Source organism: Bubalus kerabau, chromosome 1 (assembly GCF_029407905.1).
Source record: "Bubalus kerabau isolate K-KA32 ecotype Philippines breed swamp buffalo chromosome 1, PCC_UOA_SB_1v2, whole genome shotgun sequence".
Classification (NCBI taxonomy): domain Eukaryota; kingdom Metazoa; phylum Chordata; class Mammalia; order Artiodactyla; family Bovidae; genus Bubalus; species Bubalus kerabau.
In genome coordinates, this window is record NC_073624.1 from 95945338 (window position 1) to 95956008 (window position 10671).

General features: G+C 56.0%; 2 protein-coding genes across 6 annotated transcripts; one reads left to right on the forward strand and one right to left on the reverse strand.

Annotated features, from left to right (window-relative positions):
- The first annotated feature begins 1113 nt into the window (after nt 1–1113).
- Nucleotides 1114–6682, forward strand: TARBP2 (TARBP2 subunit of RISC loading complex). 5 transcript variants are annotated; one of them, XM_055584572.1, is made up of 10 exons: nt 1114–1533; nt 2087–2251; nt 3046–3148; nt 3489–3518; nt 3744–3839; nt 4406–4478; nt 4707–4824; nt 5120–5247; nt 5896–6097; nt 6251–6682. In XM_055584572.1, exons 2-10 carry the CDS (start codon nt 2092–2094, stop codon nt 6406–6408), a joined length of 1068 nt encoding a protein of 355 aa, XP_055440547.1. In that variant the 5' UTR covers nt 1114–1533; nt 2087–2091; the 3' UTR covers nt 6409–6682. The 5 variants fall into 5 exon arrangements, with proteins under 5 accessions (XP_055440547.1, XP_055440515.1, XP_055440525.1 ...); XM_055584540.1 differs by having other exon boundaries at nt 1115–1533; nt 2082–2251; XM_055584564.1 differs by lacking the exon at nt 1114–1533 and adding an exon at nt 1639–1781 and having other exon boundaries at nt 2082–2251.
- A 146-nt stretch (nt 6683–6828) lies between these two features.
- NPFF (neuropeptide FF-amide peptide precursor) lies at nt 6829–9623 on the reverse strand. The gene is made up of 3 exons (XM_055584585.1): nt 7729–9623; nt 7244–7365; nt 6829–7131 (listed from the first exon to the last, which is right to left on the reverse strand). The coding sequence occupies exons 1-3, from the start codon at nt 7954–7956 to the stop codon at nt 7014–7016; spliced, it is 468 nt and encodes a 155-aa protein (XP_055440560.1). The 5' UTR covers nt 7957–9623; the 3' UTR covers nt 6829–7013.
- Between the last annotated feature and the right edge of the window lie 1048 nt (nt 9624–10671).

Below are 10671 nucleotides of genomic sequence, written 5' to 3' on the forward strand. Positions count from 1 at the left end.
TCTTGCATCGCTCCCCCTGTCAAACGATCTTGCCTGTCTTCTTTTCCCTAATTGCCACCACTCCGGGTCCACCAATTGGAATCCACTCAGCTCAACGCCCCGTCCCTTTCCAGTGTTCCTGGATGACCCCTCGTTTTTATTCCAAGATTCCATCGGACCTCTAGCCCCACACGGAGCAAGCCCATCTCGTCTCTGACCCATTCCCAGAAGCCTCATTAGAGTCAGACATTTTTCGTTATTTCTTTCTCTCCAAGGTCACAAAAATTTCCCTACATCTTTCACGCTAGTGGCTGAGACTTTGGCGAGGAGAAAATGGAACTCTGGGACCCAAAAATACGGGTTCTGTTCCGCACAGATTAGTCGATTAATCTTAAGAGGCCAGAATTCTCTCTTGCCCTCTCTTGAGCTGAGACCCGGGACACACGGCAGAGGGTATTAAGACCACTATGTGCCTTAGTCCTTCTTATCTTGTCCCTTATAGCTTGATTCTCAGGCCCCGGAGGTATCTCGTGGTGTAAGGGGAAAAGGTGTAGGTCCATTTTAAAAAGGCTTTAGAAAATAAGCGGAAATCGACAGCCTGCAGAATTAATGAGAAGGGTGGTGAAGGACAACACAGGAAAAAGAAGCAGGTTCTATAAGACGAAGGCCCGAGCGCCAGAGGATTAGGCCAAAGGCTGAGGGCGAACTGAGACTGAGGTGCACCAGGATTTACAACTGCCCCAGCTCAGAGGGGCAGGGAATAGTCGCCTCCCGCGTCCAGGCAGGGCCCACCCTCCTAGACTGCAAAGAGTCAGCAACCGACAGCGGCCTCTCACCTGGGCCAATCACAACCTTTTCTCAAGAAAGAGGCGGGGTCAAGAGGGTTGACTCTTCCTTTGTCACCGCCCCTTTAGATGAGGTAACCAATCGCAATCCACCTGGAGCGAGCACGCAAAATTAGGACTAGCCAATTATGCCGCGAAACTTTTCGCGCATGCTGCCTCCCAGCTGCGACAATGATGGCGCGCGAGCTCCTGGGTTCTGTAGTTTTCTTGGTACCCGAAGTATCCCTCCCCACCTTCCTAGGCTTGAGTTCGCCCTTACTGCCCCGCCCCCAGCCACTTCCACTCTGCTGGTACGCATGCCCCGAGTCCCAGCCCGGGGCGAGGAGACGCGGAAGGAAGGAGGCGGGACGTTGTTAAAAATAAAAAAAACAAAAAACCACCCTCAACTCGGGAAGCGACAGTGGAAGGGTCCACTCCTCCCAGAAGGCGGTGCTGCCTGCCTGAACGAACCACGCGGAGGGTTGTGGGGCGGATAGCTCCCCTCCTGATGGAGGCTCATAGAGTCCGGTGGGCGGGGGACTCCATATCCCAGCATGCCCCGCGGCGGGCCCGACCGGCTGCGACTTGGGGCTTGGCCCCGGCCCTAGCTCGTCGGCGGTGTATTGGGGCGCGTGGAGGCTGCAGTCACGGTGGCGCCTGCGGGGACGGAGGAGGGAATGAGTGAAGAGGAGCAAGGCTCCGGCACTACCACGGGCTGCGGGCTGCCCAGGTGAGCCGCCTGGTACCGATCCCTGCAGGGCGCAGAGCTTGCCGCGGTGCGGAGAGAGTAGCGGCGCGGCCCCAGCATGCACCTGGCCTGAGGGTTGTTCCCGGCAAGCACTGGGGTAGTGGGCCGTGGTTCCCGGCATGCACCCCGGCAGTGGCCACTGCCTCCAGCTTTAGCTAGTTGGGGGTTGGCCCGGTTCCCAGACTGCACTGGGGCACTGGGCTTTATGCCCCCGACATTCAGTGCATTTGGTGGGTACTGGGTTCCTGGCCTGCACTGTGTCAGGGGACATGCACTTCCAACCTGCACTGGGGTACAGGATCCCCCGCCCTAACTGAGACAGGAACAGTGCTTTCCCTGCTTGCCCTGGGGCAGTGGACCCTGCTTTCCCAGCCTGCACCTCTACTCCACTTTGACCCCAGCCAGTGGCTGCCTGAGGTTTCCTGGACCCAGTGTCCCCCATAGTGTGCATGGGTCTGATAATGGCAGTGCTTGGCCAGGTGGGTGCAGAGAGGGGAGATGTGATGAAGGGTCTGTGCCCCTCCCCCCAGTATAGAGCAAATGCTGGCAGCCAACCCGGGCAAGACCCCGATCAGCCTTCTGCAGGAGTATGGGACCAGAATAGGGAAGACGCCCGTGTACGACCTTCTCAAAGCCGAGGGCCAAGCCCACCAGCCTAATTTCACCTTCCGGGTCACCGTTGGCGACACCAGCTGCACTGGTGAGGAAGGCTTGGGCAGCCTGGCTGGGGTGTGCATTCACAGGGCCCCATTGGCTTTATTGCTTGGAGTCTCTTCACGGTCCTCTTCTCCAAGACCAGTAAGGGAAGGAGAAATTTTAGGGGAAAAATCACTGACTGGATTGGGAGAACAGGTCTGTGAGGAGGTACGTAGGACTTAGGAGAGTTAGAGGAGCAAGCAGGACTGGCACAGTGATCGGGCAGATCGTTGTCATCCTAGAGGAAAAAGGAGATTAAATCGAAATCTCAGTGCAGCATTTGGGGGAGTGAGTGCCTGCTGTGCTGGACTCTGTTCCAGGTGCTTAATCAAATTCAACTTAATCTTAAACCTTGGTCGAATCCAGTGATGTAGGTGGTAGTATTTTCATGTTGAATGCGAGGAAACCAAGAGAGAGATTCAATGGCTGGGGTGAGACCACATGCCTAGTAGATGGCAGAACCAGGCTTTGACTCTGGAGCCTACACTTTTACTATTTTTCCAGCAATCTCTATTGAAAGAAAGTGCTCCCCAGAGGAAAGTAAGGCAGAGCAAAAACTTCCAGATGGCTAACCTCAAGGATAATTCTACCTGGCATGACTTGATTTGGGGAACTTGTGGAAAGATAAGGGCCCTTCCTTCCAGCAGTTAGAGTAACACTTTCAGCGTTGGGCAAGGGGAGGTTGGTGAGATGGGGCTTGGTTGATTCCCTCTGGTTGTGAGGAGAGAGGCTGTGGGATGCTGGTTTCTCTTCCATCCTTCTAGTGACCTCCAGTATTGCCCACACCCCCTCTCTCAGGTCAGGGCCCCAGCAAGAAAGCAGCCAAGCACAAGGCAGCTGAGGTGGCCCTCAAACACCTCAAAGGGGGGAGCATGCTGGAGCCAGCCCTGGAGGACAGCAGGTGAGGGAGGAACGGCCGAGGATCCTAGAGGCTCTGTCAGGAACCCAGGCCCCTGCGTCAGCCCCTCTGCCCCATAGGCTTCGCTTGGTGACACTGTACTGCCTTGACGTGGCTGCTTCCTGAGAGCTTCCCCTGAAACCTGAGCAGGATGTTTCCAGGGCTCCTGCTGCTGTGAGGGATGCTGGGAGGCAGTGGCCAGCCGCAGTGTGGGGTTGTGGCTGTGGTTTGGGTCCCAGGTTGGGCCTGGAGAGGGAGAGGGGTGGAGGCTGAGGCTGGAGGGGGTTGCTCCCCAACATACTTCTTCTCTCCAGCAAGATGTTGTTCCCTCTTCCGCACTCAGGTTGGCGTTGGTTGCTTCCACGGTTCTTGGGTAGGAAGAAACACCCCTCCCACTTTTCTTAGTATTTTTGATCAAGTGTTTGACACCAGAAGATCTCAGGTGGAACTGGTGGTTGAGCTTCCCTGAGTTTTTGGCTTCAGTGGGAAGAGATTTTCTTAGGGGAGGGCAGGTCAGGAGGACCTGGGTCCCCCACCTTTTATTCCCCACCACCACCCCATGTGGGTGTGAATCAAAGGCCCCCTTCCCCTCGGGAAGTTCTTTTTCTCCCCTAGACTCTTCACTGCCTGAGGACGTGCCGGTTTTTACAGCTGCGGCGGCTGCTACTCCCGTTCCATCTGCTGTCCCAACCAGGTATCTTGTCTCTCCTGACTGCCTGAGGAGGGTGGAAAGGGGTCCTGGCTCCCGGCCTCCCAGCCCTTAGACCCAGGCTGGTCAGGCATGAGGAAGTCTGAGAGTGAACAGAGGATGGAATAGTTGGGGACCAGAGTTTGAAGAATTTGCACCAGCTGGTAAGCTCTTGAGACAGGAGGTAATTTATAATTTGGCAGTACCATGTGGATGGTATTTGACCACACTAAAGGTCTTGCTGGTCCCATTTTCTTCTGAATTGGCCGCATGATGGTCCTGTGTTTGAGTCCCATCAGGTGCTTCTGGGGACTGGATATACCCTCCTCTCCACTGTCCTGTCTAGGTGGTGATCAAGTGTTCCAGAAAATCGAAATGAGCCTGGGATCTGGAGGAGACCTCGTTGGGGGGAGGGGGTGGGAGGCGGTCTTGATGTTTGGAGAGACAGCTGCCTGCCTGGTGGGGAGCAGGGAGCTGGCAGTGGGGAAAACAAGAGCAGGGCGGAGGACTCCTGGGCAGCTGCAGAAGGAGCCAGCCCCCTCAGCTTTGGCCCCGGGCCCTTTTTCCTTCAGGAGCTCCCCCATGGAGGTGCAGCCCCCAGTCTCTCCTCAGCAGTCTGAGTGCAACCCGGTTGGTGCTCTGCAGGTGCGCCGCATCCTCGTTTCCCATTCCTGCCTGCCTGCCTGCCTTTGCTTGTCCCCGGGGCTGTGGCGGAAGCTGATTGGGGGCGGGTACCCTGTTCTGAGGGCTTTTCCCACCCACCTCCCTTTACTCCTCCTCTAACGTGGAACCTGAGACTCCCAGGACGGGAGCGGGGAGGATGTGAGGACTCCTCTCTCACACTCTTGCGCGCCCTTGTTTCTCCCTTCCAAGGAGCTGGTGGTGCAGAAAGGCTGGCGGTTGCCTGAGTACACGGTGACCCAGGAGTCTGGGCCAGCCCACCGCAAAGAGTTTACTATGACCTGCCGAGTGGAGCGTTTCATTGAGATTGGTAACTGGGCGGAGGGGAGTGCTTGTAGTGACTACCCCGCAGCACTCCAGCCCTGGCCAGGGGCCGCTCCCAGCTTCTCTCTGCACTCCTGGCTGAGACCCCAGCTTGGCTGCTGCTTCCTTGCACCCTTTCTTGCCTTTCTCTTCTGGCCAGCCAGGTTCCCGGGTGCCTGGCAGGTCCTGAGCTCCCCTTTTCAATTGACAGCCACTGAGGGGACCCTCAGCCCAAGTTTAAGCTGGGTGGAAGCAACGGGTCTATTGGGAGCCATAATTCAGCAGCCCTCTCCCCTGTGCAGGCAGTGGCACGTCCAAAAAGCTGGCAAAGCGTAACGCAGCGGCCAAAATGCTGCTTCGAGTGCACACAGTGCCTCTGGATGCCCGGGACGGGAACGAGGCAGAGCCCGAAGACGATCACTTTTCCATTGTGAGTGGCTTGTGGGCCATGCCCCGTGCTCCATCCTCCATGCCAGGGCAGGGCACTGAGGACTCAGGTCTGTGACTTGGAAGTGAGCCTCCTGGGCCCCAGGCCGCCTTCTGCCCATTTTCCTTCTGGACACAGGGACCCGTGGGCCCCCTTTCAGCCTCAGCTGTAGGCCTGCGTGGTGAGTGCTTTGGGGGAGGGAGCTGGCCTAGGGCAAGGGACCTGTAGGCTTCTGTTATTGGAATAAGAAAGGCTGCCTGACCATCTGGTCCACAGTCTAGTAGTTAGAAGGGGCCACACAGGGATTGGGCTTCCCAGGTGGCTCAGTGGTAAAGAATCTGCCTGCCAAGCAGGAGACACGGGTTCGATCCCTGGATCAGGAAGATCCCCTGGAGGAGGAAATGGCAACCCACTCCAGTATTTTTGCCTGAAAAATTCCATGGACAGAGGAGCCTAGTGGGCTACAGTCTGTGGGGTTGCAGAAGAGTCAGACACAACTTAGAGACCAGACAATCCAGGGATTGACTGGCAGGTGGGAGGCAAACAGGAGGAAGCATTCTTTGGGCTTTTCTCTCCTTGGGCATAGAATGTCTCTTCAGGGCCTGGTTTCAGAGCCCCTGGCTGCATCCTTCCCCCTCCCTGTCTTGTCAGGGTGTGGGCTCCCGCCTAGATGGACTTCGGAACCGGGGCCCGGGCTGCACCTGGGATTCTCTGCGGAATTCTGTGGGAGAGAAGATCCTGTCCCTCCGCAGCTGCTCCCTGGGCTCCTTGGGCGCTCTGGGCCCTGCCTGCTGCAGTGTGCTCAGTGAGCTCTCTGAGGAGCAGGCCTTCCATGTCAGCTACCTGGATATTGGTATGGCTAGTCGGGGGCCGGGGGCCGGTGGGGACTAGACCAGAGCAAGTATGGATGGGAATGAGGGCTCCGGAGGGCATGACAGTGACATGGACCTGCCCCGGTGCTGCCTTCCTGCCCAACACTGCCTCCCTCTTCTCTCTCGGTCTCCAGAGGAGTTGAGCCTGAGTGGGCTGTGCCAGTGCCTGGTGGAGCTGTCCACACAGCCGGCCACCGTGTGTCATGGCTCTGCAGCCACCAGGGAGGCAGCCCGTGGCGAGGCTGCACGCCGTGCCCTGCAGTACCTCAAGATCATGGCGGGCAGCAAGTGAAGCCACGACAGGACTCATGAAATACATCCTCTGCTCCCTGCTCTTCCTGCACCTGGCCTGTGCGCCTGCCCAGCTCTGGTACCCCCTGGAGGTGCCCCCTCCACCTCTGACACAGACTGCAGGCTGAGGAGGGCACAGGGCCAGGAGCCAGGGACCACAGGGCCTCAGCTGGCCCAGGTTCTGCCGTCATGTAACTGGTGATGACCAAGGGGAATGAAACTGGGGGCTCTCCCAATAGAGCCCCAAATAAATGTGCTGCTTTTTGGATTCTTCAGTCCTGGTCTGTTTCCCTGAGTGGTCAGCAGCAGGGGGGTTAGCGCCAGCTGGCGTCCCCGGTGCGCCTCCCCGCTCTGCTCCCCACGCGTCCCCATGTTTCCCTTTCTGCTGGGTGCGCTGACGTCTGGGCACACCATCGCCTGTGTTCCCGGAGAGTTGGGTTTAGTGGAGGTGGGGGAGGCTGTGGTTCTTGTCTTGGGACTCCCTCCCATGTCTCATGTGGATGCAGACACATGCACACGGATTCAGAAGCCAGACAGCTTTATTTGCAGGGGACACATGGCAGTTTGGGGTGTGGGCCTTGCATGCAAACCTCAGAGGATGGCATGTCACTTCTTCCCAAAGCGCTGAGGGGCAGCCAGGCTCCAAAAGGGGGAACTCAGCCCCTCTCCAGCTCGAGGACTCAGTCTTCTGTTGCTCCAGAAGCCCCGGGTGTTTCTGCCAAACCTTAGGAGAGATCCACCCTCAGCTATGGGTCCTTCCAGATCCCCCCTTTCCTCCTCTCCTCCCACTCCTCTCCCTTCAGCCCTGGCCTTACCTCTGACCCTCCTAGACTCACCTCTGGGGCTGAAACAGGAAGGCTGGACTCCGGCCAGGTCTCTGCATGGCCTGGAGCAGGGAGCGCAGGAGCGACCTAGGGGTCTGAGCATCCTGTGCTGGGTGGGCGCCGCTGTCTTCCTCCTGTGGTATAGAGCCATCCAGGAAGGAAGATGGGTGAGGGCCTTGGGCATTTAGATCACAAAGGGAAGGGAGTGACCTCCAGGACAAGTTGTAGGAGGCTAAGGAGTCATTTCCTCAGATGTGAGGACCCAGTGACCCTGGGAGCCAGAGTATTTGAACCTGGAGTGTAAGTCTCAAGCTGTTGTTTTGAGTCACTCAGTTGTGTCCGACTCTTTGTGACCCCATGGACTGTAGCCTGCCAGGCTCCTCTGTCCATGGGATTCTCCAGGCAAGAATACTGGAGTGGGTTGCCATTTCCTTCTCTAGAAGTCTCAAACCAAGGTCCAGGAAAATGGTGAGATGGGGACGGGCATGCTCACTTACCATGAAGATCTGGTCTCCTCCATCCCGGCCCCCTGGTCCGTCAGCGTGGCTCCAGTCTGTTACTAACAGCAGCACCAGCAGCAGCGCTGCTGCCTGCCTGGCGTCCATGCTGCCATCTGCCTTGCTGTGGCCACACCCGCCTCTTATACCTGCTGTCCCCCTGTTCCTCACCTCCCACAGCCGCCTGAGGGGGAATCTAGAAAAGGCAATGGAAATGCACAGCTCCATTAAGAGCCGCCTGGGACCCCCCTCCCCGGCCCCTGTGGGACTTCCTGCTCTCAGCCTCCGGCCCCAGCCCCTAAGCTTGGAGTTACAGACTTTATTAGATGCATAAATCCTGTCTCCAGAGCTCAAGAAGCATCATTAATTGCAGATGCTTTGTCAGAGCCCTGGGGGGCCTTCAAGAACTCCCAATCCCTCAACAGGTTGGAGAGCTCCCATGGATCACCTCCTCTCTTTGCTAGCTTGTAAAATAAAACACAGAGAAAGCCCTGTCAGGCTAGGCATCATGTCCTGGAAAGGAAGGAGGAAAGAGCCAGGGTGATCCCGTCTGGGGACTTGGGAGGCTGCAGGCAGGGCCTCCTGGCCCATTTACACCCACGTGGACATGCCTCTTGGAGGGTTAAAAATGGAGTCACTACTCTGAGATGTGCCTGTGGAGAGAAAAGTGAGGTACAGGAGACAAAAGAAGTCTCAGAGCCCCCCAGAAAGTGGAGATTGCATCAGATGTTTGGAGACAGACCCCATCTTCACCAGCACTGCTCTGGAGCAGCCCCACTTTGGAGTGCGGAGCAGGGCTCTGTGGCCGAAGCACCGCTGCCACCCTGCGGCCACGGCTGTGCACGCCCGGCCTGGCCGTCTTCTCTCTGGAGTAGAGTTCAATGAAGGCGAGGTCCCAAGGCCCTGACGTCAGAGTCCCAGAAAGGCAGGGGCAGGATCCTGGGGTTAGATTGTTGTTTTTGTCTCTTCCTGGCTCTGCCTCTGACCGATTGGGGCAGGTACCTAGAATCCCCCTTAGGAAAAATCAGTCACTGCCTCTCAGGAAGTATTCCCTTCAAAGTCACCCTTTTGATCCTAGTCCTTCCTCAGTATTCCCGCCAGTGTGGTTCTTTAGCTGATGCCAGAGAGGTCTCATGACATAAAGGGCCTATGAATCAGCTTTGGGAGAGATGCTTAGCTCTCTGTAAGTGAAGTTTCTTCACTTAAAACATGGCAGCGTTAAAAGGAAGCACTTTCAAAGGGGAAATTATTTGAGACGCTTTTGGTAACCCTGGCATAGAGGAGGGGTCCTTAAAACACTAGCTGTGATTGTCTTTGCACGTCCGGGTCCCGGGGAATTTACCATCTCCTGAGCAGTCCAGACAGAATCATCCTTGCAAGGAGTTGGCTTTCATCTTGTGGCCTCCACCAGGGGTTCTGGTTTGCCCCACTCTGAGTGGACCTGTCATCTCACATTACAAGCCTTTCCCATGTTTGAAGACAGATTGCGATTCTTCCACTCTGTAGACTTGGGAAGCATTCACTTTCTTTAAAGTGAGGCATCTAGAAACCAACTCACACTTTGGAAAGGTAGATGAGAGCAGGTTTTGATCTGGATGGCCTAGATACTCGTTTCTATCCGTGCAACCTCAGTTAGGGTGCGCCTTTCTGTGAGGTTTGTCTTCTGGATGGTGCCAAGCACAGAACCTGACCTTCATCGTCATCGTGTCTTATAGTTTCACCACTTCTTAAAAGGAAGTGTCATGTCCACGGGTAGATGGTTTTCCATGGGAAATGGATTGTGCACCATACTGAGGTCCTTGTCCATTCTTTTCCGACAAAGTTCAGAGGAGCAGGGTATGAGGCCGGTGGCGCACTGCAGAGCAGCTCCCGGGTCGAAAGGTTTTAATGCAGCTGTTAACACTTCACTGTGTGCCTTGGTCAAGGGTCTCAACCTATACCTCATCATCCGTGACAGGAGGCAACTACTCGTTATCCAGAGCGCTTGCAAACGGTAAGTGACTTAATGAATGCCAAACATCTAGCACTCCACCAAGCACGGAGCGGGCTCACCGAACACATTTATCCTGTTATTTCTCTGATCACCACTTACAGATGGATCTGAGCTGAGGCTGATTCAGAAAGGAGCTGTTCTAGCTGCTTCCTGTGTCCCGGATGGAGGTGATGGGCCTCTCCTTCGGCGAGAAGTTAGAATGGGTTAGTTCTTCTACCTTGGGAAACTGTCCTGCTCTCAGTTTCATCTCAGCCTCCCAAGCCTCTGTCTCGGCTTTGGTATTTGGCCGTTGGCAACGCCCTTTGCCATTCGCTGGATTCTCGTGCTCTCGACCACAGTGAGGACCACCCTGCCTTCCTGCTCTCCCGCAGACTGGAGCTCCCTGTTTGTGTCAGTTGCACCAAACATCAGCCATGAACGGCATGTAAATCGCCTCTCCTCCTGGACACTCCCCTGGAGGCAGCTGGCTATCTCCCAGTCGGCTTCTTCAGCCTGCTCACCCTCCTCATTTGTGGTATCAAGGAACGCAGAGATACAAGACATTGGTAGTGACTGCCCACACCTCCTCACAGTTCCTGAGTACTACCTGATTTTCTTGTGAACTACCTTATCTGCTTCTAAAGAAACTCCACCTCTCATTTCTAGATTCTGTTCTTCCCACACCCATAGATTCACAGAATGCTTCTCTAAGTCTTCGTGTACTCCTAGCTTCTTGAGGGTAGGGCTTATTATTCTCTAATTGTGGGGAAGTGGGGACAAAATGCTGAAAGGCTAAGAGGCCACTTCACCTGCCTTCCAACATCGTCTGATCTCCGAGTTCTTTCTAGGTGGGCTCCCATGATGCCGAGGGCCCTTGTCCCCAGGGCACAGCTTGAGCCTTCTGGTGTGTTATGTAATTCCTACAAACCACCCACCTCCTCTAGGCTGTGTCTTCCCCTGCATAAAAAGGA